General features: G+C 39.4%; 1 protein-coding gene across 1 annotated transcript in view; it reads left to right on the forward strand.

The window, feature by feature from the left end:
• Nucleotides 1-873: 873 nt before the first annotated feature.
• The window catches only part of BUB1 (BUB1 mitotic checkpoint serine/threonine kinase), a 52,578-nt gene continuing 27,507 nt past the window's right edge, over nucleotides 874-25,944 (forward strand). Inside the window, exons 1-15 of the mRNA XM_047069665.1 lie at nucleotides 874-952; nucleotides 4,387-4,446; nucleotides 4,964-5,102; nucleotides 6,118-6,314; nucleotides 8,413-8,456; nucleotides 9,060-9,160; nucleotides 11,132-11,188; nucleotides 11,281-11,461; nucleotides 12,994-13,145; nucleotides 18,031-18,290; nucleotides 20,147-20,205; nucleotides 21,507-21,635; nucleotides 21,731-21,841; nucleotides 22,594-22,693; nucleotides 23,733-23,814. Of these exons, the coding sequence (XP_046925621.1) occupies nucleotides 927-952; nucleotides 4,387-4,446; nucleotides 4,964-5,102; nucleotides 6,118-6,314; nucleotides 8,413-8,456; nucleotides 9,060-9,160; nucleotides 11,132-11,188; nucleotides 11,281-11,461; nucleotides 12,994-13,145; nucleotides 18,031-18,290; nucleotides 20,147-20,205; nucleotides 21,507-21,635; nucleotides 21,731-21,841; nucleotides 22,594-22,693; nucleotides 23,733-23,814 (1,698 nt within the window). The 5' untranslated portion in view covers nucleotides 874-926. The remainder of the gene's footprint in view (nucleotides 953-4,386; nucleotides 4,447-4,963; nucleotides 5,103-6,117; nucleotides 6,315-8,412; nucleotides 8,457-9,059; nucleotides 9,161-11,131; nucleotides 11,189-11,280; nucleotides 11,462-12,993; nucleotides 13,146-18,030; nucleotides 18,291-20,146; nucleotides 20,206-21,506; nucleotides 21,636-21,730; nucleotides 21,842-22,593; nucleotides 22,694-23,732; nucleotides 23,815-25,944) is intronic.

Here is a 25,944-nt window from a genome sequence, read left to right on the forward strand (position 1 = left end):
GTCTAAAGACCCTAGAGTGAGCACCCTCTGCGTTTTAAGCGCCACAAATCGGATTCTTGTGCCCACTCAAGTTGGTCAAAACCATGGAAGGAATTCTGGACGGTGAAAGCATCAGGATTTCCAAAAGCTGCTATTTTTTCTTAAAGGGCCCTCAGAGAACAAACACCCGCAGAGCTTCTGTGAAAGGAAGGTAATCACATCAATAGCTCTCTATATTTTACTTGCATTGTCAAGTGGCTTTTGAAACAACCTGGAGAGGTAGAATGGGAAGTAATATGCATCAGCGTATTACGTATTTCTTCTTAGACATCTGGACTCGTTTACAAAGAGGTCTCTTCGTTTATAATTCCCGAGAACTTGAGTCTCCGGACAGATGTTGAAAGTTTCCTGGTTGGCGTTCTATAATCTATCCAAACTCTTCCGTTCTTATTATAATTACCATTTGGATGTAGGTACAGCCCGCAGAACGTAGCCCTCCCACGCTCTGGGGCACCCCATACTGCCTTTCAGATCAGTTAAATCAAACCCAGAGGACTCCAAGGGTACTAACCCATCATCTTCATATGCCACATATAAAAACAGCCCTGAAGTGCCTACCGACGTGCCCTCACATTGCAGTTACTAAGCCAAAATCCTAGGGCTGCGCGGCACCACAAAACTCAAAACGCACTCAGCGGGCTCGAAGCTTTCGGTTCAAACCGGAAGAGCCGGGAAGTGGAAGGAACAGGCGGCAAGCGGAAGGGAGGCGGGACAAAGGTCTCCCGGCAACGGCCCCGGCGATTGGCCATCCTTCTGCAGCCTAGGCCAATGGCCAGACGCCTTGCAAACGCTTGTCGTGCCGAGTGCGGCTGCGCGGGAGATTCAAATCGTCGGCGGTTCCTCGCTGGGGGAGCGGCTGCGCTGCTCCTGGTCCGCGTCCTCTAGACATGGATAGCCCGGAAAATGTTTTTCAGTAAGTGTCGGTCTGTTGGCATGGGAGCGAGGCGGGGGCGCAGTCCCCGGCTGCGGACCAAGGAGGGGGCTGCGGAACCTAGGATTCGGTGTCTGCAGGTCCTCGGCCCGGAGACCGCAGTCCTGCCTCCTTTTGCCCCTCCCGCCCCTTTCCTGGGCTGTAGTTTGTCACCTCCCCGCCCTCACTCCCACCCAGCTAGGCTGTGGGCCACTCGTGGTCGTGGAAAGGACCCCGGGGGGTGTAGCTGGAGGTGTCCGCTGAGACCCCGGTCCCTGTCCTCCGAACTGCGGCCACGGCGGCACTTTAGGGGGGATTTGGCCAGCTCGGGAGACCCTCGGAGTTCTCGGTGACTGTTCTTGGAGTTCTCGGTGACCGCTCTGGGCAGATGGCCGCGGTGGGAGAAAAAAGTCTGACCCAACGAAAACCCTAAAGCTTGCGTGTAGGTTTCATGAGCTTTCAAAGCCACCTAATTTAAAACATTCTACAGCAGGGGAAGAACTTAAAATAACTCTTACCCATAATCCCACAATCAATTTTAAAAAAGTCTTTGAATAACGTGAATTAAAAAAAAAAAAAAGCTGTGCTTGTTGTCATTTATGTCAAACAGCTAACCCTTTTTTTTTTAATCCCCCCACCTTTGCTTTGTGACTTTAGGTGATTTATCTACATTGTTTCAAAAGCTTTTTAAAACAGTCAAGTCCTATGTGACAGGAAGTAAAACTGGTTAGTTTTATCAGCCCTAGGATAATTTACTCTTGGGGATCAGAAGGCCCAGACCATTAAGTAAAACCAGGACAAAAATCTACTTTAAGACGTTTTCTTCAGACTTCAACCTAGCCAGCAAGCTCTTTCACTTCTAGAAGCTTGTTTTCCCCACTTTAAAAGGGAAATCGGGTATTTCTGACCTTATTTTGGCTTTGCAAAGACCAATTTGCTCCAGCAAACTGGATGTTTTTAGTATTAATTTACAGTGTATTTTAGGTCATTTTACTAGGGAAATGTGGTTGGTATTGGAATGTGAAATGTTTGTTCGGAGCAGGCTATTATTAACATATATTTTGGGAGAAATGTGCTCACCTAGGAGGCATGAGAAGGAGATTAAAATTTAGAAGTAATTTTTAATTTTTAAAAATAAGCAATACATTTATTTTTAAAAAAATATTTAGCAGGGCACCTGGGTGTCTGTTGGTTAAGCCCGACTCTTGGTGTATCTTAATGATAAAAAGGAGGTATGTGAAACTGAAGGGAAGAACATTCTAGGCAAAGGGAACAACAAGTGCCAAGAAGAGAAGCCTGTCTCCCTCAGGGAACAAAAATACTTTTATAGGGACGCCTGGGTGGCTCAGTCGGTTAAGCATCCGGCTCTTGACCAAGGCTCAAGTCTTCATCTCACGGTTTCGTGGGTTCGAGCCCCGCATCGGGCTCGGCACTGACAGTGCAGAGCCTGCTTGGGATTCTCTGTCTTCCTCTCTCTCTGCCCCTTCCCCACTTGAGCTGTCTCTTTCTCAAAATAAACAAATAAACAAAACAAGACAAAAAAAGATTTAGAAAAGTATTCATTGAGATGTGTTAGACCCGTCTACTCTCCCACCCCCATATGTAACCATTTTCCTATTTTTCAAATGTTTCTTGGTACAGATACATTTAAATTATAATATTACATTAGTATATCTGTATATGCATATGTGTATGTGGGTGGGTGTGTATGTATATGCATGTACATTTGCAGTCTTGATTTCACATAAAATGTAGCAGACCATGTATACACTCCTTTTTTTTAACAATATCCTTGGAGATCTCTTTCTCAGCCTATTTTATAATTGCATATTTAATCTACCATAATTGACCTAAAAAGTCCCTCATTGATGGAGACTTGATTTGTTGACAGTCTTTTGCTAAATAGTGCTGCAGTGAAAAATCTTGTACGTGTGGCATTTTGCACATACACAGATGTATCTGTCTCCTAGATTCCCAGATAGTGGATTTGCTAGATCAAAAGTAAATCCGTCTGTAATTTCGGCAGACATTACCAGTTCCTTGGCAGGGATGAAGAGCACTCCCACCTGCAAGCAAGCCCCCTTGCTTCATCTATTCACTGTTGCACATTTTTTTAGTTTTGCTAATCTGGTAGGTGAGAAATTTGGATCCGAGTGAGGTGAATTTCTTTTATGAGGGAGGTTGAGTATTTTCCTGTGGGATGCGTTTTATTTATTTATTTTTATTGTTCCCCCCTCCCCCCTGGTTTCTAGAAGCTTTGTTTTGTTACCCCAGTTTATCATTTTTCTTTTGATTCTGTCTGATGTTTTATTTGACATGTAGGTAGAAGTTTTTTTTATTTATATATAGTTTGCTTTATCTAGCTTTTCTTTTGTGGCTTCTAGATGTTGAGTCCTCAGAAACATTGATTGCATTGGTATACTGAGATGATAGCTAGAAGAGAGTATTGCTTACAAATCCTTTTTTCAAAAAATCATGTAATTTCTCCAATAGAAAACCTGGGATCTTTCTTAGCTTGACTCTCTCTCACACCCAGCAAGTCTCATTGTTTCTGTCTCCAAAACACCCCAAATCCCACGCTTGTACTGTTTCCACCCTGGTCCAGCTCACCACCCACTGGGATTGTAGTAGCTCCCTAACTGGTTTCCCACTTCTGTTCCCGTTCCACCCCTCCTTGGCCTGGAGGGGCAGAATGCACATTTTAAAATGTAAATTACATTTTGTCACCCCCACCCTTCCAGCTCAGCACTCTTAAATAGCTGCTTGGCTGGCTCTCTGGCTGTCTGATCTAGTGTCATTCTCTCAGAGAGAATAGCCTTCCCTGACCAGTCTAAATATTCTAACTCTTATCACACTCTTACCTCTTGTCCTGTTTTGTTTTATTTTGTTCCTAAGTGCTTAATGTCACCTGGCTTTATTTTAGGTGTTTATTTGTTTACCCCCCTATCACCGAAGTGCCCTTAGAGAAGAGAACATTGCTTTGCCTAGCTGATTTTTTTTTTTTTTTTTTTTTTTTTTTTTAAGCTTGTGGTTGGGATGCAGAAGTAGCAGCAAGCTGAGTTCTCTGGGAGCTGTAGTCACTGATTTATGAACATTGCCATTATGTGTTCTTCATGATGGTAGTGACATTAGGCATCCGTGCCAGGAGAAGGAGACTTTTAGGGCCTAAGGATAGAGTCTGGGACCCTCTTCCAGCCATCTCTTTCACAAGGGCTACCTTCAGGGGCTTGGGTTTTGCTTTCTTCTGGAAAAACACTGGATCTGAGTTTTGTGACAACTTCCAAGTGAATAATCTTTTAATTTTTAATATAGCATTTGAACTGATATTTCAGATATCAATTTTAAGGTTTGTAAATGATACATGTAAAATAAAATATATCTTTTGCTTTTAGGAATTATCCCTAATAGCTCATGTGCCTATTTTTCCTCTGTTCTAGAATGTTTGAAGCCCATATGCAGAGCTACAAGGGTGATGACCCACTTGGTGAATGGGAAAGGTTAGCATTTAGTTTATTTTTTTCCTTTAAACAAACTATATGCTGGGGCGACTGACTATTGATTTTGGCTCAGGTCATGATCCCAGGGTCGTGCAATTGATTGAGCCCCATATTGGCCTCTGCGCTGAGTGCAGAGCTTGCTTAAAGATTCCCTCTTTCTCTGGGGCACCTGAGTGGCTCAGTTGGTTAAGTATCTGGCTCTTGATTTCGGCCGAAGTCATGATCTCATAGTAGTGAGACTGAACCCCTCATGGGGCTCCTTGTTGGGTGTGGTGCCTGCTTGAGATTCTCTCTCTCTCTCTCTCTCTCTCTCTCTCTCTCTCTCTCTCTGTCCCTCTCTCTCCCCCTCCCTCTCTCCCTCTCCCTCTCTCCCCCTCTTTCTTTCCCTTCTGCCCTGCACATACACATGCACTCTCTAAAAAAAAAATGTCCCTCTTCCCAGCTCATGTTCTCTCCTTCTCTCAAATAAACGAACTATATGCTGACCTAAAAATTAATATTATCCATATTTTTCTAGTTACATACGGTGGGTAGAAGAGAATTTTCCTGAGAATAAGGAATACTTGACAACTTTATTAGAACATTTAATGAAAGAATTTTTAGATAAGAAGAAATACCACAATGATCCAAGATTCATCAGTTATTGTTTAAAATTTGTAAGTATACTTTCAGATGTATAATCGAATCTGTGATCATACTGTGTTTTTGCTTTCTCCCCCAGATTTTAAGATCATTTTAGACTGTCTTATTTTAATTCCTCTGTTTCCAATCATAAATTTTTAAAAGTTGAATGGCCAGAGACGTGTATTTTAGAACCTTTTGGCTTTTGTATTGTGGAGTCAGTCATTTAATTTTAAAACCTTCCTCTATCAAGTTGGTAGATAGAAACCACTAAATTAAAAGGTGTGTTGGATGAGAGGTGTGTTTGGGGATAGAAGGATAAGCAGACACTGCTAGGTATTCAGAGGGTTCCTGGGAATAAATTAAATTCATTGTGAATAATTAAGAAAATATTAGCTCTCAGTAACTAAATTTAGTACTGCCCCAGGAACAGGCTGCCTCAGTTTAGGCTTTAAAAGTTTGTGTCTTTACAGTCCTGAAATAAAGACTTTGGGGGCACAAGTTCTAGTAATCATAAACGGATAGAGTTAAGATGGATTTGTTCACTAAATTACAAGGTACTAGGATTAGAGGCGCCCTGTGGCACTTGGGCAAGCTCAGATTAAGACAACTGTAATACATCATGAGTCATGGAACCCAGTATCCTGGGAAATTGTGTGGGTAAGGAAAAGAAGGAGCTTAATTTTTAGGTTTGCTATCAGAGAGCCACACAAGCCTGCCCCTACAGCATATCCTGAACCCTCCACGAAGAGCAAACACTGGGGGCGACTGGGTGGCTCAGTGGGTTAAGCGTCCAACTTCAGCTCGGGTCATGATCTCACAGTTCTGGAGTTCGAGCCCCGCGTCGGGCTCTGTACTGACAGCCTGGAGCCTGCTTCGGATTCTGTGTCTCCCTCGCTCTCTGCCCCTCCCCCACTCACACTTTGTCTCTCTCTCTCTCTCTCTTAAAAATGAGTAAAATGAGTGAACATTGAAGGGAGCCGGGCTCCGGGCCCTACCTAGACCGGCAGTTCCTTCGTTCTTGTATCTGTTTGCTTTGGGTTTCTGTAGGCTGAGTACAACAGTGATCTTCATCAGTTTTTTGAGTTTCTGTACAACCATGGGATCGGAACCATGTCATCCCCTCTGTACGTAGCCTGGGCTGGGCATCTGGAAGGCCAGGGAGAGCTGCAGCATGCCAGTGCCATTTTTCGGAGAGGGCTTCAACACCAGGCCGAACCAAGAGAGCAGCTGCAACAACACTACAGGTAGTTTGAAAATAAAACTGCAGAGTGTCCCCTGCTTTGAAGTGTAATGTTTGCTCTTAAAAATTTTTATTGCTGGGGCGCCTGGGTGGCGCAGTCGGTTAAGCGTCCGACTTCGGCCAGGTCACGATCTCACGGTCCGTGAGTTCGAGCCCCGCGTCGGGCTCTGGGCTGATGGCTCAGAGCCTGGAGCCTGTTTCTGATTCTGTGTCTCCCTCTCTCTCTGCCCCTCCCCCGTTCATGCTCTGTCTCTCTCTGTCCCAAAAATAAATAAACATTGAAAAAAAAAAAAAAATTAAAAAAAAAAAATTTTTATTGCTTTGTTTGTACAGGGAAATCTTTCTCATTGTGAAAATGTGGATAATACACAATAGTATAAAGGAAAGGAAATTGCCCAGAAATATTACTGGCAACACTTTGGTGCGTTGCCTCCCAGTACCTTTTCCTACCCCTGTGTGCGTGTCCTTGTATTTGTATATTTTAACAGTAAATCGTATTGTTATGTCTGTTACGTATACTGGCCTTGATACTGCTCTTAAGAAATTATGGACTTTTATAGCACAACTTATAAAGCAGTTGTGAAATCTGTCCCAGAGTTATGTCATAATTTAACTGTTCTCCAAATGAACATTTAAGGTGTTTTCAACATTTTGATTTTTGTCAAGAACAACATAATGAGTATCTTAATGAATAACTATTTTTCACAACTCTTTTTTTCTATGATTAAATATACCTCGTTTAGAAATGCTGACAATACAGAAAACTAAAGAAGCAGAAGAAACCTGGCATTTTAGTTGACATGTTGTTCTCTGCTCGTTATGGGATTTACAGGCATGCTTTACATATATCTGCAGCTTCGTGTCAAGGTCTTTTTCCTTTATCATAGAGTTAGCTCCCAATAGGTTGCCTATTTTTATCTCTTTCCTTCTGATAGAGTCTCAGAACTGAAATTATATAGTCAAAGGGTGAATGAAGAGTTTTTAAGCTTTGTGGTACATATAAGCACAGTCCCTGCTCAAAAGGTTATACCAGCTGGCCCCTCTCCAGAAGCATCTGAGATCACTTATCTCATTGTACCCCTTGCCAGACTTAATACACTCATTGTTTTCAACTTTGCTATAGCACTCATGTTCTTTTTAAACTTTATAAGGAGAATTTTCAAGCATGCATTTAAAAAAAATATAATGAACCTCCCCTTTGTCTGTCATGTACTTTTAGTAATTACTAACGTTTGATCATGTTTTTTCTATGCTGAAGAATTTAAAGCAAATCCAAGACAGCAAAATATTTTATTCCAAATACATAAACATCTCTAGAAAGTGATTTTTTGTGCAGAAGCTTAGGCCATTTTCACACCTAACAAATTTTAACTGTAATTCCTTAATATCCGTAATTTTCAGTTATTCCTCATAATGTAAAACATTGTGAGTTGTTTTTTTGTTTGTTTGTTTGCTTGCTTGCTTGCTTGCTTTGTTAACCACTGGTTTGTTTGAATTAAGAGTCACAAGATTTGGCATTTGGTTGTACATCTCTTATTCTCTTTATACTCTAGATTCTTGTTGATATCACCCAAAAATGTCAGGTTTAGAAGTTGCATTTTACTCAACAGGTGATTTGGTGTGCAAAGTTGCCATGAAATGATATATTTTAAAACTTCTCACAGCATGAACAATAATATATCTGCCATTTGGAGTGGTGGTCTAAGTTTTAGACTTCTTTCTTCTTAACATTATATTCATTATGGTCCAGATGTGTAGAATGCCTAAGATAAGGAGTTCAGAAACCCCATGTTGTAACATTTGCAGACGATACACAGAGAAAGAGGGTACGTTTATTATATAAGTTTGAGAAATACGGACATAAACTAAACAGAAGGGGGAATTTTTCTAATACAGTAATTGGGTATGAAGGAAATCCCAGAATTTTTTTTTTTTTTAATTTTGAAGCAATTCTAAAATTCAACTTTACATTCTCTCTCAACCTCAGTCTTTACTAGCTTATGATAAGCTGTCTTGATTGATCTAGATTGATCTAAATAGATTGATTTAGTTTTCACTGTAAGCTTATAATCTGTGTTGATGCCTTTACTCCTGCCACTTAGGTTATTTCAGGCACGCCTTGCTGAAACCCACTTGCCAACTCAAGGTAAAACAACGCTTTCTAAAAATATCTAAATTGTTAATAATTTAGTCTGACTTGTGCTGGCTTTTTTTCCCTAAGAAAATAATTCATCCAGTATTTATTGATTGTATTGCCTTAGGTAATAGGGAAGGCACTCTGGTAATAATGCCTAGCAAATATCCCTGGAGAGTAGAGCTCCATCTTAGCAATTTAAAAGAGCAAACCCAAAAGAAAACTTGAATTCATTCTATTTTTAGGATTTAAAAAAATAATCAAAATTGGCCAAAAATAGAGGACAAGGCTTACTCTGGAGTCCATCTGTTCTGAATTGAATCAAATGTGTTTAATGCAACTTTTAAAGAAATGGTAGTCATATATTTTCTTAGAAATAAAGATTATGTTTCAGAAATAAACATCAACTATCCCATCCTGTTGTTTAAATTATCTCTAGAATATTTCTCTTATCTTCTTAAAAGTGTTTTAGTTACATTTTCTAAGACAGTGATCAATGAATTGATTTATTTCTTATGCTACTAATTGAAAGACCAGGGGAATATATTTGTAGTAATTTTACTTAATGTGGTTTTATCCTTGTTTCTCTTTATTTCATCCTTTTTCCCCCCATAGCTAGAACCTTGGAACCTCTCCATAATGCTCAGATTTTAAATCAAATGGTGACATCAAAATCAAATCCAGGAAACAACTCAGCCTGCATTTCTAAGAATCAGGTAATAATGACATTTGTGGGTTGTGTGGAAACTGGGAATGGCATTGAATGGTCATCCAGCTCCCTTTTGCATCCACTTTGACATCTCATTTGTTTGACCTTGTTCCTGTGACTCTAACCTCTCTGTCAGCCACCTGCACCTGTGGCCTGTCATCATCTACCACTGCTCACCTGAGATATCAGATTTAAATAACTTGTCTGTTTATCTGACCTAGGGCCCCCCCACTTTTTCACCTTCTGTCTTTACTTCCTCCCCAGCAGCTTCTCTCCTCCTTGGTTCTACTGGTCTCCTTCACATGGGCTCATGAGCCCCTACATTAGATAATACCCACCTGGAAATTTCTGATCTCTGCTTAAAAAAACTCAGGAGGTTGGGTCACCTGGGTGGCTCAGTCATTTAAGTGTCCAAGTGTCTTGGCTTCAGCTCAGGCCATGACTTCATGGTTAATGGGATCAAACCCCCATGTCAGGGGGAGCTGACAGCACAGAGCCTGCTTGGGATTCTCTCTCCCTCTCTCTGCCCTTCCCTTGCTCACATATGTTCTCTCTCTCTCTGTCTCAAAATAGATAAAAATAAACTTAAAAAAAAAAACAAAAACCTCAGGAACTTGGAACAATAGTACCTATAACCTTAACCAAAGCTTTACTACTCCCCAGAAATTGTTTCCAGTTTCCTGGTTGACACTATGTTTTATGTATTTCCTACGTGTCCCATTTCACTGTCTAATGCCACATTATAATGATGTTAAACTTCTTTTCACTTTCCTCAAACTTGGGACCTGGCTGTCTCTAACCTCTCCTTTGGGAGCTGGCAAAAATACTATTTTAATGAGACAACAAAAGCCATTAGATGACATCTGTCAGTTTTCTGCCACCAACCAGTAAATGTAACTGCATCCCTCCCTGCCATCACAGTTGGGAAAGGTGGTCTTTCACTTGTGCTTGTTCTTTGTTGAGATTTTTGCCCTATTGAGATCTCTTCTGCTCAAGTCTCTGCTTCCCCTAGCCTGTTTTCCAGTATCTTTCCTCTTTGTACTACAGTTTCTCTTTCAGTTTGCTGAGGACCTCCTTTAAGCTGACTCTAGCAGAAAGGCCTCTGTCCTTAGTGCATGTTACAAGTTTTATTCATATAACACATTCTTAGACGCAGAATATGCATTTCTCACTTTGATAGATACTCAAACTATCTCATCTTACGTTCTACACATTTGCCAGCCTCATTGCTTCCTATTGCCCCAACTATGTGACTTTAAAAAAATTTTTTTAAATGCTCATTTATTTTTGAGAGAGAACGAGTAAGCGAGCAGGGGAGGGGCAGAGAGAGAGGAGAGACAGAATCCGAAGTGGGCTCCAAGCTCTGAGCTGTCAGCACAGAGCCCAGTGCGGGACTCGAACCCATGAACTGTGAGATCATGACCTGAGCTGAAGTCAGACGCTTAGCTGACTGAGCCACCCAGGCGCCCGACTATGTAAATTTTTAGACAGCAGAGATAGGTCTTACTTGTGGTCACATTTCCAGGACCTAGCTCAGTTCAGGACATGTATAAGATGTTCAATAAATATTTGTTTGGTGAATCAGTCCTAGCATTGGGAACTCCTGAGGATAGAATAGTACCAGAAGGAAATTTTTATGATTTTTTGTTTCTATTAATATAGGATTTTGGAATATTAATCTAGGAACACATAGGCACTGTGGTCCAGCTCCTTGTCTGTTGATTGGAGGGAAATAAGTGCCCTTCTCTATTACCAAGTAGGAATTTTTTAAAATCATTTTCCTATTGGACTCTTAGTTACAAAAGTTGTAAGATTAATAATCAATAATTGATTATGATTGAATTAATTATAATTTTAAAGAACATATATAAATCTAGTTACAGAACCCCTCTAACACTTTCTTATTGTTTTGTGAAATAATTTGGATGGCAGTTTCTTTTCAGATAAGTGAATGCTGATGTTCCCTTTCTGTCTTTAGGGCTCAGAAGTTTCTGGGGTAATTTCTTCAGCTTGCGATAAAGAGTCGAAAATGCAAGTATAATCAGTGCAATAATCTATTAATTAGTGTCATTCAAGAGCTGTTTTAGTACACTGTTGTAAATAATACATTTTCCCCATTGTAGGGAGCAAAGGGTGATCATGATTTCCAAATCAGGATATTCTGCACAACCGTCTCTAGCAGCCAAAGCTGATGTTCAGCAGGTTGTTATGTATTGCAAGGAGAAGCTTATTCGTGGAGAATCCGAATTTTCCTTTGAAGAGCTGAGAGCCCAGAAATACAATCAACGGAGAAAGCATGAACAATGGGGTACTTGCAGTCTTGTGATCTGAGATACTCTAGTCACTTAAAATAATAACCTTGAGTAATTACTTTTTTAAACAGGTAATTGACTATGCTGAAAGAATCTGCAAAGAAGTCTCTAGCTCGTGTATCTGAAGCCTAGAAATCTTTATTAAATGCAATTACTGAATGAAAAACATTCAGCAAAGAGCACGCACATACCTCAGACCTTTCCTGAAAAGTGTAGCGGCCGCATTTGTCCAGGGGACTACACTGATGTCTTGACAGGAAAGCTCAGAGTTGATATAGCACTAATGTAGATTAAAGAGATATACCAACGTTGCCTTCGTTTTAGTGATATTTTAAGCTTTTAAATATTATCTGAATGGATTTGAACTTCTGTATACAGCAATTTTAAACCTGTAGGTCAGTTATTTGTACTGTGAAAGGATTAGGTTAGGAACTGGAATTGAGAAGAGATTTTCTAAAATCTGCAAGAACAACAAAGAAGACATTCAGAATGAGCCCTCTGATCAAAGTGCCACATTATTTATGGCTGCGTAGTAGGTCAAGTTTTGTTCCTCACAGAGAAAACCATGAGTGTTAACACCAAAGTTTGTGCTTGTCTTTGCTGTAACAACGTGAACTTTAGAGAGGAAAGTGGAACTGTGTTCCACTCAGGGCTTTTATACCATCTAAGTCATGTGGACGAGAGCTGCTCTGTGTTGGCTTTTTTGTTTATCATTGCTCATTTGTTCAACAACTGAGAGAACAGGCAGTTAACACTCATGGAGGACCCGTTTTGTGCCACGCACGGATGCATTTTTCTTTCACACACTATGACATAAAGTCTTAGCCAAAGGATCTGATTTGAATGTGATATGGTTATGTTAATTGCCTTTGCAAGTGAGACTTACTGCAGTACATGTGAGGCACTGAACTTTCAGGGTACCGGACTCCTCCTCCTCAGAAAGCACTGGAGATTTAGATCTTTTGTCTGCTCCACTTTCAAATGATATGTAGAATCATGACTTTTATAAAAAGTGATTATTATCATTGTGCTATTATCAAATATTTATTATTGGTCAACATTGTAAATTTGTACCTTACAAGCCCTGAAATTAAAAATAACCATCCCAAAGGCAGGTAAAAATTATAATTAAAAGGTAATACACCTTTCAGTGCTAATAACCTAATATACGTGGAAAAGACTAGTAAAAAAAAAATTGCCATGGGGCGCCTGGGTGGCGCAGTCGGTTAAGCGTCCGACTTCAGCCAGGTCACGATCTCGCGGTCCGTGAGTTCGAGCCCCGCATCAGACTCTGGGCTGATGGCTCAGAGCCTGGAGCCTGCTTCCGATTCTGTGTCTCCCTCTCTCTCTGCCCCTCCCCCGTTCATGCTCTGTCTCTCTCTGTCCCAAAAATAAATAAACGTTGAAAAAAAAAAAATTAAAAAAAAAAAAATTGCCATCTTAAAAATAACCTTTCACTCATTTTTTGTGTATTCCTGTGATGACCTGAATTTAAACTTGCATGGAAACCATTTTTTCTTTCCTAAAGTAAATGAAGATAGACATTATATGAAAAGAAAAGAAGCAAATGCTTTTGAAGAACAACTGTTAAAACAGAAAATGGATGAACTTCATAAGAAGTTGCATCAGGTGGTGGAGACGTCCCAGGAGACCCTGCCTGCTTTTCAGGAAAGGTCTGAGGTATGTGCGTGCTCTTTGCTGAATGTTTTTCATTCAGCAACCAGTAACACTGATTTCTGTTTTTACTTGCTCCTTTCTGTGCTATATTTTTAGAGTTAATGCTGATGTTAATTTAGATACTAGCTTTCCAAATTTTTACGATTGGGCACAGAAAGATATTCAAAATGTAAAATGAGAAAAGGAAGTTACAAAGAGTATGCTTTTATATGTGTGTATGTACATACTTATGTGTTTATGTATTCATATATGTAGTCTTTTTTGGATTTTTTAATACAGTGACATAATTATATGATGAGAATATGAATTTAATAATTTAATTAATTGTCTAGTTGTATTTTGCTTGCCATTGTTTCATGTTAGAAGCGGGGAGAAGTGATGAGTGTGTTAGAGTCACATGATTTTCTTAAAATTATTAAGGAATGGGGTTGATTGAGAATAAATTGAAGCTACATAATGGCTGCTTAAGTGATCACATAGTATATGTCTGCCTATGACATAGGATACAATGAAGATAAACACCTTAATTTTTTTTTAGATTTTTTCTTTTTATTTAAGAGCTTTATAAAGGTATAAATGACATATAATATATTACACATATTAAAAGTGTAAAATTTGCTAAGTTTTGACATGTATGTACACCAATAGAACTATCATCACAATCAAGATAGTGAACATATACATCACACCAAAAGTTTTCTTGCCCCTTTGTTCTTACAAAGTCATGCTACATTTGCCTTGCTTCCTGATGTATTCCAGGCATACAACCTTTCTTCTTTTTTGTTCCTTTTTTTTGTTTTGTTGTGTTTTGAATATAGTTCACACACAATGTTACATTAGTTTCAGGTGTGCATCGTAGTGATTCAACTTCTCTGTGTGTTATGCTGTGTTCACCACAAGTGTAGCTACTATCTTTCACCGTAGGATGCTGTTAAAATGCCATTACCTCTACTGTACCTTTTATTCCTGTGGCTTATTCATTCCATAACTGAAAGTCTGTATCTCCCACTCCCCTTCACTCATTTTGCCTATCCCCTTACCTCCCTCCCCTTTGGCAGCCATAAGTTTTGTTCTCTGTATTTATAGGTCTGATTCTGCTTTTTGTTTGTTTACTCCTTTGTTTTGGTTTTTTACTTCTACATATGAGTGAAATCATACGGTATTTGCCTTTCTCTGTCTGATTTATCTCAGTACAATACCTTCTAGGTTCATCCTTTTTTTGTGGTGGCATAGTATTTCATTGTGTGTATATGTGGAATGTTATATACATACATATATACACACACACATGCTACATCTTCCTTATCTGTTCATCTACCAGGGGACACTTAGGTTGTTTCCATATCTTGGCTGTTATAAATAATGCTGCAGTAAACATAAGGGTGTATATATCTTTTCAAATTACTGTTTTGTTTTCTTTGGATAAATATCCAGTAGTGAGATTACTGAACTATATGGTATTTCTATTTTTAATTTTTTGAGGAACCACCATACCGTTTTCCACAGTGGCTGCACCCATTTACATTCCCACCAGCAGTGCACGAGGGTTCCACATCCTCTCCAACTCTTGGTATTTCCTGACATTTTTTCAATTTAATGTAATTTAACTTATTTTTTTTAAAGTTCATTCATTTTTTTTTGAGAGAGAGAGAGCGGGACAGAGAGAGAGAATCTCAAGCAGACTCCACACTGGCAGTGCAGAGCCCGACATGCGGCTTGAACTCATGAACCCTGAGATCATGACCTGAGCAGAAACCAAGAGTCGGACATTTAACTGATTGAGTCACCCAGGCACCCCTCCTGACTTTTTTATTTTAGCCATTCTGACAGGTGTGAGGGTGATATCTCATTGTGGTTTTGATTTGCATGTCCCTGATGATGAGTGGTGTTGAGCATCTTTTCATTTGTCTTTTGGCCATCTCAATGTCTTTTTTGGAAAAAATGTCTAGTCAGGTCCTATACCCATGTTTGGTTGTTGTGGGTTTTTTTTTTTTGTTTTTTTTTTGGTGTTGAGTTGTGCTTTTTATTTATTTTGGATACTAACCCCTTATTGGATATGGCATTTGCATATGTCTTCTCCCAGTAAGTTGCCTTTTTGTTTTGTTACAGTTTTGGGTTTTTGTTTTTGTTTTTGTTTTTTCTTGGGTTTTTTTTTTTTTTTTTTTTGATGTGAAAGATTTTTACTTTAATGTTGTCCCAATAGTTTATTTTTGCTTTTGTTTCCCTTGCCTCAGGAGACGTATTAGAGAAATAATGCTATGACCAGTGTCAGAGAAATTACTGTCTGTTCCATTCTAGGATTTTTATGGTTTCAGGTCTCACATTTAGGTCTTTAATCCATTTTGAGTCTACTTTTATGGATGGTGTAAGAAAGTGGCCTGGTTTCATTCTAGTAACACTTTAATTTCTTACATATTTTGAAAATTATAAAAATGCATGACTATGATTTTATAAAAGCAAAGATGTTATATATGTGGATGTGCATGTGTGTGTATAGTTACACGTATATAAATGAATGGTTACTAACTATGTAGTTTGCATTTTTCCAGAACTTTACTATGCATGAACACATAAATATGTATACAATTGACATATACAGGCTTATACAGTAAGCCTGTATAAGGCTTACTTTGTGCTTTTTCTACCTAACCCACCTTACAGATCTTTCCTTGTTATTACATAGAGATCCAACTGATTTTAATAGCATCACAGTCTACTCTCATACCTTTTAGGAAGGGCATGTGTCATGTGGAAACTATTGTAAACCATGCTGCAGTGAACATTCTTGTACATATGAGATTATTACTCTAGGAAAGACACAGAAAAGTAGAATTGCTGCTGAAGTTTGTGCACCTAAAATACTGCCCATCTGTCCTCTAAAAATTTACTGCTTTACACTCATAATAGTGAATAAAAGTACGTGTTTTTTGTATATGCTTGGCTAACATTACCTATCGTAAATATTTTTAACCATCTGATGTGTTTATTTCTAATCACAGGTAAATTTGGACTTTTAAAAATACATTTAGTGGCTGTTTTTTTTTCTTAAAAACTTTTAAGAATTTTTTAAAATTAAATTTGTCTTTTTTTTCTTAAAATTAATTTTTTAAATTAAATTTGACTTTGTTCATTTTGCTATTGGATTGTTACATATTTTTCTTATTTAGTTGGATATCCTTTTTTGTATAATTTGTTTTCCCTAGATAATTCCAAGAAATTGTTAAAATAATTGTTTCATTATTCTCCTGTGCTATATTTTTATGATACTTATCAGTTATTTCTCTCTAAACTCTTGGGAGAAACTAGAAATATGTTTTCATTATGTTCAAGTACATCAGGTACACTCTTAGTTTCACTTCGCTTGGCCACATGCCTCCCAGAACCATCTGTCTATCTCTTCCACGCTGGCCTCCAAGCAGCTGTCCTCTCCTGACTCCTCTCCAGTGGTGTATCCCTGCTTATTTTCTAGTTCCTATGGCACTGTTTCCTTTTAACAACCCCATTTTGGTGGCACACAGTCCCTAGGAACTTTTTTTAAAAAAAGCATATATGAGCGATTAGTTTTTTGAGATCTCTTGCTTGTACCCTCACACATGGGTGATAATTAGGCTGGATGCTATGTTCTCGAAGGGGAATCATTTTCCCTCAGAATTTTCTTAGTTCATGCTTTCAGCTCCACTTTCATTTCCATTCTGAGATGTATCTATATGTCTGAACTTTTCTCCTGATCAGCCTCCTCCAACTGTTGTTTTAGGTGTTAGAATTACTTTACCAACCTTTTGGTGAGGTTTTGGAGGTAGTGGATGATAAAGCACATATTTAAGCCACTGTCTTTAACCAGAAGCCTCCCTTTATGGAGCTTGCTTTTGTGTTGGGATAGCATAAGGATATATTTCCCAAACGGATTGTCAGTTGCCCCCAAATCATTTACTGAGCTACTCGACCTTTCCCCTTTGATTTAAAATATCTTTATCGCATGCTAAATTTTTAATATACAAGATCTGTTTCTAAAATGTACCTTTGCTTTGGTTACTAGGTTTCTTCTTGATCATTCCATATTGTATATTTACCATAGCTTTGTTGTAAGTTTTGATATCTGGTATGGAAAGTCTGATTATTCGTTTTCAAAACATGTTTTCAGAATTGAATATTATTATTAATTTTGATCTGTTTTTAGTTTGGTAGGTGAGAAAATGGGATAGGTCATTTTTGATTACTTTTTTTGATGACTAGTAAAAATGAACTTTTTATATTTTATCCATTTGTTTGTGAACTAACTATTCTTGCCATAGAAGTTGGTGCCTTTTTTTTTTTTTTTAACTATTTGTGAGAATACTTTTATATGGTGAGGAATGAACTCTACTGTCTTTTAACTTTTTAACACAAGAGTGTGCAGTGACAGTCTAAGTGCCCATCAGTCGAAAAACAAAGGTTTTAAGTCCAGAGCTTGTCAGCCTTCCCACTGTAAGCCATGTGGAAGCTATTGTTGCAAGTTAGATTCACATCTCCTCATTAGAGAGAAGATGGCTACCAAGTGTATTTTAATGAAGGAATACCATTATGAGCATTTGAGGGCATTGACTTATTGGTCCTTTCTCAAAATTAAGAGAAATAAGACAGTTCTTAAACACTGATAAAACTGTAGGGACTCGTTATTTCCTATCTCAGGAAATAGGTGCTGCCCAGTTTTATCTGTGGTGAAGGAGCTACAAAAGCATCCATCATGTAACGTGGTCCTTGTTGTTGTTGGCTGTACCTGAAGGGTGTAGGGATGCCACAAGGGGAGAGGAAGCTACTGATGACAGATGCCATTCTTTGAAAAGCTGTAGTACCTCATGAGTGGTACTCCGGACTTCACGGCCTTGTTTTTGCTTGCTTAACTTGAAAGGTTAATCCGGCACGTTCGGGGCCAAGTGCAGGCTCCCAGCAGGAACCGAGAGCTCTGTGTCTTCCAGCCATCAATCAGCAGACCTCAAAGAACATGGAGGAGAGACCCAGAGAGGCAACACCTGTTGCTCCTCCTATGGCAAAGGCTGTCACTGCCGCTTCGGTGTCCCCAGCCATCAGCCAGAGTGTATCTCTTCCTGTTCCTCTGGCAGCCCAGCCAGTGACAGACTCCATGTTTCCAGTGGCCAGAAAAGATGACGGGTAAGGCGAAGGTCGTCCTAGAGACGATAGTGACGGGAGTGGCATTTGTCAGCTTCTTTACATGTTCTGCAGTTTCAAGAACAGTATATAAAAGATGAATGGTTCCTGTTTTTACTGTAATCTGTAGATGGACATGTTGAAAAAGTTACCGAAATCGTCCCAAATCTTTCAGACTTATTACACTATTTTTCTTTTAGAGTGTTCATTTCATTTCATTTCATACTTCTCTCTTCCCTTAAGAATATTCAGTACCTGAAACTCACCGTTTGTTTTTTTTTTTGTAACTGGAGAATGTACAGCTATTAAACTGTGATTAAACTGAAATGGCCTTTCTTACTGGCCTTGAATACATGTAGTGATTATTACTGTCCAGATAATACTTATCAGTTATGTTCATTATGTTCATCAGTTATGTGTTCCTCACATGGGTTCTCCTGATCCTTCTAGCTTCCCACCAGGAGTAATTTGGGATTCATATCCGTTACACGATATGCCAAAACCCATCTGTTGTACACTGCTTTGGGGATTTTTTTCCCCCAAATTTTGAGGGATTTTCCTAGATTTCATAAATTATAATTTATAAATAATAACTTACTTTGTTTAAATTTTTACCTCCCATGACTTGGGCACGCTCTTTCTCTCTTTTTACATACAGCAGTTTTATTGATCCGTTAGAAAAAATGAGAGCGACCGTGTAACTTGTACCCTTCCCTTGGGCTAAACTCCTTAGCACAGATTATGGCTCATAAGGACCGGTTCTTCTCAATATCTGAGGTTAACTTTTATCAATGATTTCTCCTGGAAATAATATTTAAAATGCTTTTTCACTCACATTAGATTAATAATTCAGACCTGTGTCCTGTGTCATACAGTGTATGTAAAAAAAGAACTGTTGCGTCGTTGGAGTCTATGACCTTATTAGTTCTTCACTGTTAACACAGTTATAAAATGATAAAAACAGGAGAGCAGTGACAGTCTCAAAAAGATGTTGCGTGTCCCATCCGCCCCAGCAGAGACAGAGTCATGAGGCTGGAGGAGGGGCCAGACGAGCTGTCCCTATAAAACTGTGAAACTCTTTAACCTAATGAACATTCAGATCTCAGTCAGAAGCACCTCAGCTTGACCCTGACCCCGGCCCAGGCAAGGGACTGAATGGACCGTTGGTACTCTCACTAGCCAGGACAGCTTACCGTGGCAGAGAAAAGATGCCTTTGTCTGGAATCTCATGTAAGAACTCATGTTTTTAAGACAGTTTAGTGAGGATTTATAAAATTAAGTGTGTTGTACTTTTTACTTACACCCTAACATGGTCCCTGCTAAGGGAATTTTAGCAATGTTAAATAGACAAATGAGGTCCACTATCGTGACTGTACTTAAAGTGTGATATAAATGTCTTGTGTGCCATCTTTTTTATTTCTTGAGAACTCTTAAAGTCGGCAGAACCATGCTATGTGGCTACTGGCTCAGCATCACAGCTAAAGCACACCAGTGCTTCCCATAGCATGACTGTGGCCAGCTGCATTGCTCACCAAGGCCTGGACCTGGGTGTGAGCCCTTTAGCCTGTGTAATAAATGGGGTCATTCGAATTAGAGGCAGTTTTCCTGCCCTCCCAGATACAGGAGTGATTATCATGATGTTAGAATACAGGCCCACTGTGTCAAGGCAACATGTAGTACCTGACCTTGATCTATAAGAATTCTTTTCTTCAAAAGGAAATGAAAGAAAAAATAAAACACTTTATTTACTTACACCTAAGCACTTCCGTCCGTACTTTAAGTAAACAGGCTTGTAATTGCTGACATTGTTTATTGTTTGTTTTGGGGAGTCAGTTTGTCTCAAGAGTGTTCTCTTTCAGATGTGTGACTAAAAGTACTCATGAATTCAAACCACAGAGTGGGGCAGAGATAAAAGAAGGTAATGTTTAATTATATTAAATTTGTTTCTGACCTCTTTGCCCAGGCTTCTTGAGGTCACTCAGGTCTTTTGGGTGGCTGTGGCTCATGAAGACTTCAAGCCTTAACGAACTGGGGTGTTCACTTTCCAATTCTTAGAATTTCGGGGTTAGAGAAGCCCCAGACCATCTCACGTAAAGGTAGAAATCTGCTTCTTGGTCATATCTTTTTAGGTAGAATCCTTTGGAAATTTGATTTCGTGAAACCTTTTTTATTAAATTTCTCAGCAGATTTACCTAAAACAAGAGTTATCTTTAATATATTGTGGGGTAGGAAAGGTAATTATAAGTTTAATTAGGATTATACTTCTATTTGGTACTACTTTGTTAGAGGCATTTGCATACAAGGTAAGTTTTGTGAACAAAACAAGATACATCGATTGTGCAGTCACTTGCCCTATGTGACTGGTATCCTCTCGAGTGACAGTTCAGTGGGGAGCAAAGCTGCTCGAAACAGCTGGGAACACCTGCATTTCACCAAGACTTCCTGAGCACCTGCCAAATGCCAGGTACTGTTCCAGGTAGTTAGGGATGGAGTTATAAACAGAAAAGACAAAAACTCCCACCCACACAGAGGGGGAAAGGGAGTGTCAGGGGGAGGGAATTGAAATGTCAGAGGCGACCAGGAAAGATGCTCACAGAGTGATATTTTGGATAAAGTCCCAAAGGAGGGAGCTTCCCATGCAGCTAGCTTGGAAAACTTGTTTCAGGCGGAGAGAACAGCAAATGCAGAGCCCTGAGATGAGAAGTCTCCCTGATGGTTTCTATGCACAGCGAAGAGACTGAGGTGGCTGGAGTGAGTCAGAGGAAGAGGAGGAGGAAGATGAGGTCTGAGTGAGCAGGTCCCGCCCAGGCTTTACGGGGCCTTGTATGCCGTTGTCCGGGCTCCAGCTGAGTAAGATGGAAAGCCAGTCTTAAGATTCACTGTGTGACTATTAACATGTATTTCTTAGGGGACAGAGTGGAGTGAAGGGTGCTACTTATGACAAGGCGGCTGATTTGATCTGATCTGAGACCAAGCCGCTTCATCTCTTTGAACTGTCATTTCCTTTTCCATAAAAGGATAATTCTTGCCTTACCTACCTCATGGGACTATTATAAAAATAAAAATGAAAGATATGTGAGCACTATAATAATAGAAGTCCTTAGTGGTAATTATCAGCAATAATAAAATGTTCTCATTGCAATGTTCCTTAAATTTTGTGCCTTCTAAATTGTTCTGATTTCTCTGCTGGTAATGCCTTTTGTCCCATTTCCTTTATAGGGTCTGAAATACATAAGGTTGTTAACACAGGTTCTTTTCACACAACTCCAAACACGTCACTGGGAATGGTTCAGGCAACCCCATCCAGGGTACAGCCATCACCCACCGTGCACACAAAAGAAGCATTAGGTAAAGCCTCTTGTTTCAACGTGTAGCATCTGGCGACAAATTAATGAAAGCTCTTTTGCAATCATGTTTACAGTTACTCTTTTTATTTTTCTAAGGTTTCATCATGAATATGTTTCAGGCTCCGACACTTCCTGATATTTCTGACGACAAAGATGAATGGTCATCTCTAGATCAAAATGAAGATGCTTTTGAGGCCCAGTTTCAAAGTAATAATTTGTTAAAACACTACTAAGTGTAGGCATTGTGGGTGGTTGCCACAGGAAATATCAAGGAATATACACGAAATTGCCCTTCCCTTGATTAGCTTGTCCCACCAGGGCAGACAATGCATGAAATAAAAAAATGTGATAGTGTTTGTAAAGGGACTAAATATATGTCACAGATTGGTTTTATTTCTTAGAAAATAATAGAAGGACAAAATCCTGGTGAGTAAGGAATGGCCAGGAAAAGCTGAGTACTTGAGGTATGACTTGAGCCTTGCCTGGCTCGAGTAATGGCCTGGGTGGAGTGTTGGAGCCCACATTTGTTGTCCCAGGTTTTATGCTGGAAGCCAGACCGAGATCATCATAAAGATAAATGGGATCAATAGTCTCGGGAGGCCTCAGAATATAAAGTTAAGAGGTCAATTCTTTCTTACAGGAAATGGAAAGAAAAGCCACAGAGAGCTTTTTTCAGTGAGTCAGGTGACCAGAGCAATGTTTTAGGAGAATGATGAATATCGTGCCTTGCATGTAGCAGGAGCTCAAGACCTACAGGCTTGAGTGTTAAACCCTGTGACCACAGTTAAGTCCCTTCATCTCACTACAAAGTGACTTATCTTGTTACCTAGTATTTGAAACCTGTGTCAGTTCTTTTCTGTAAGCTGTTGTTCCATTTTATTTGTAGGTGAAGTTTAGCATAAAATATAAATGTTTTTTCCTAATACAATAATAAAATGCTACTTTTTACTCCAATGCAGAAAATGCAAGTTCTTCTGGGGCTTGGGGAGTCAATAAGATCATCTCTTCTTTGTCATCTGCTTTTCCTGTGTTCGAGGATGGAAACAAGGAAAATTATGGGTAAAGACACATTTAATTATTGTTTTATCTTGTGTCCACCTGAGGAAACAGCCAGCCAGGTTTTTCTACGGGTTTGGAAGAGATGTGGTGGACTGGAGGAGATGGGTGTTGTCAGAGGGACATGAGATGCCGGCAGAGGTTCCTCTGGGACTCGGGATAGTGAGAAAACGTGGCTCACTGATCAGATGGTCTGGGTACCAGTACCAGCTCTGCCACTGGTGAGCATTTTAACCACATGACTGGAAGATTCTTGCTAAAGTTGTCCAGATCTGCATTGGACACCAGAGTTACGAGAAAGCAGACCTCCCATAGCAAAAGCATGTGTTGACAGGAAAACAGTATGGTTACAAATTATCAGAGAACTGAAGGATTCTATAGATTTGAAGTTGAATTAGGTATGAATGAGTTTACCAGTACACGTGTCCATACATGCTCTGTTTGTATTTGCAGGATTGATAAAGTAGAAAAGGAAGTGGCTTATATTGGGTTATGCTACAGAGAGATGTTTTAAGCTGAAAGATCACCAGGGAGCCATATGTGGGAGTAAAATGGGGTAGCTCCAGGAATTTTCACAGTTTACAGTTTAAATCGTGGAAAGAGAGGTGTCAGTGTGAATTAAGAGTATCGCGGTGTTGGAGAGATTCACACTGAGGCAGAAAGGAAACAGTCTGATCAGCTCAGAAGGAAGTTCCGTAGCTAGACCTAGTCTTAGAGATAAGAAATACAATGTATGGCACCCATGACCTTCTATTGGCAATAGCTCTACCTCTCTTTTTGTCCTATTTATAACCCAGTGTAGTAGAGATTTTATATTTTCTATCCTCTCTTAAGTTACCGTAGATCTGTTTTTATGTGTACAGTCAAGTTCAACTTGCATTCAGTTTTCCTACAACTACTGTAAAAGTAAGGAATGTGTAAATAAGTAAATATCTTACTAGTCAAATAAGATAAATGGAAAATGTTTCTAACAGTCTTATTTATGTGGTAGTATCCCCTGTAGCATATTTTACAATTTATAATTCTAGAAATCTTTCCTTAGATTACCACAGCCTAAAAATAAACCCACGGGAGCCAGGACCTTTGGAGAACGCTCTATGAGCAGATTTCCTTCAAAACCAAATGTGAGTGAATCACTGCCTCATCCACGAAATTAGTCATATCTCTTTGCCCTTCATTTTACCAAATTATTATGTCAATCAAATGAGTTAGTGTATATTAAACTGTCCTGAAAAGTACAATGTAATATGAAGAGTGGGTTGAAACATTATTCTACAATTATTCAAGCATCTACTGTGTATCATACATGGTGATAGATACAGAAACTAAAAAATGATATGATCCTTGCCCTCAAAGAGCCTTTCCTTTGGCAGGAGGAACCAGTGGGAGATATATTTTTTTTCCAAACCCAAGAAGTGAGGCCTCCAGTGGAATGTTAGAAAACCCAAGTCTAAATTAAACTGGAAGGTCCTTCATCAGTGTCACTCAGCAGACAAGCGTCAGCGTTCTTCTGTCAGAGCAGCGAGGGTGCCCAGCCCATAGGCAGCTTCTGCTCTCACCCTGAGTGTGTTATGTGGGTGCTGTGCTTTTCTCCACTCACCCAGCCCAGCCCTCTGACCGTGAGGGGTCAGACTCTAGCACTGAAAAGCTGTGCTAAACCCTGGTTCGTAGTTTTAATTCCACCGTGGATTCTGTTTTTGTTTTTGTTTTTTAATTTATTTATTTATGTATTTATTTTGAGAGAGAGAGGCAGAGAGTAGGGCAGAGAGAGCAGAGAGAAGGAATTCCAAGCAGGCTCCATGCTCTCAGCACAGGCCCAGTACGAGGCTCGATTTCACGAACCCGTAAGATCATGACCTGAGCCAAAATCAAGAGTTGGACGCTTAACTGACTGAGCCACCCAGGCGCCCCCACAGTGGATTCTCTGAACAGATTATCACTCAGTTCACTAATCCTTCTGATGAACTTTTTGGCCTTCTTAAAAACTTCCAAATAATGGACTGGATTTCAAATATAGTGGCATCAATTCATAGATGCATTTCACCAAACTGTTGAAACAGATGTGTTTTGGCCAAAAAATCCATGATGAATTTTTTGCATCCTGTCCCTAAGCATAAGCCAATTGCTTTATCCTGTGTTCATCTGAAGAAACAACAGCCAGTGTTTCCTCCAGCATTGGAAGAGATTCGGTGGCTATATAAAATCTGTGCACTACATATTAAAACCATGGGTGGCATTTTATTGGCAACTAAAGGGCTTTGCCTAGTGTAATTCTGACTCACAAGTTTCTCTCTGTGTATAGACTCTAAAACTTGGCCATTGCATTTTTGGAGAAACAGTTAATTCTGAGGCTGAAGAAGAAAAATACAAGATGAGCTTAGAGCATCTTGTAGTGCCAGAAAGTAAGGAAGCGCTTTAAAAAAAAAAAAAAGATGGCATAACAAAAGAACTCAGGAGCCAACCTGAATAAGCCAGTGGCCAAACCAGGCACAATCTGAACAAGAAAATAAATAGAATAAGGTAGTATCGGATTATAACCCAAGAAATAAAATAAATATCAACAATGATATAAATAAATGGGAGACAAGACAAAACAAAACTTCCTTACAGAAGAATTAATAAGTAGAAGTAAAAATGAGAAGTAATAAACGTAGAAGGAATGAGTGGTAATAGAAAAAGCCATGAGAACACCACAGTAATCATTGTTCCAAGCTAGATCCATAAATGAATATTAAAATTAGTGAGTGAAGCTTTAAGAAGGAACAAGGTATTTGTATAGCCTTGCAGTATCTCACTCACATTTTCAATGTGATTGTTTTAACATCTGTCCACAAATTCTTTGATATCCCTCCCTCCAGGAAGTGGATCTTCATTTACTTCCCCTTTTTTTTTTTTTTAAAGCTTATTTATTTTTAGAGAGAGAGCGTGCATGGAGAAGAGGCAGAGACAGAGAATCCCATGCAGGCTCTGCACTGTCAGCACAGAGCCCAACATGGGGCTCGATCTCAGGAACCGTGAGATCATGACCTGAGCCACAATCAAGAGTCGGATGTTTGACTGAACTACCCAGGCACCCCATCTCCTTTTGAGTGTAGACTAACTATGATCTGCTATGAATAAATAAGGGTCAGGAAAGGAAGAAATAGTTTCTTGCAGAGCAGAAACCCAGCAGACACTACCTTCACCAGGTGATTGACTGGTTAATCTGGTTATTGGTTATTACTGGTTATCCCCAGTAATAAGTTGTGTTGATA

Source organism: Lynx rufus, unplaced genomic scaffold, assembly GCF_022079265.1.
Source record: "Lynx rufus isolate CCGP_SWC_20201006 ecotype Redwood Valley unplaced genomic scaffold, mLynRuf1.p SCAF_8, whole genome shotgun sequence".
Lineage (NCBI taxonomy): Eukaryota > Metazoa > Chordata > Mammalia > Carnivora > Felidae > Lynx > Lynx rufus.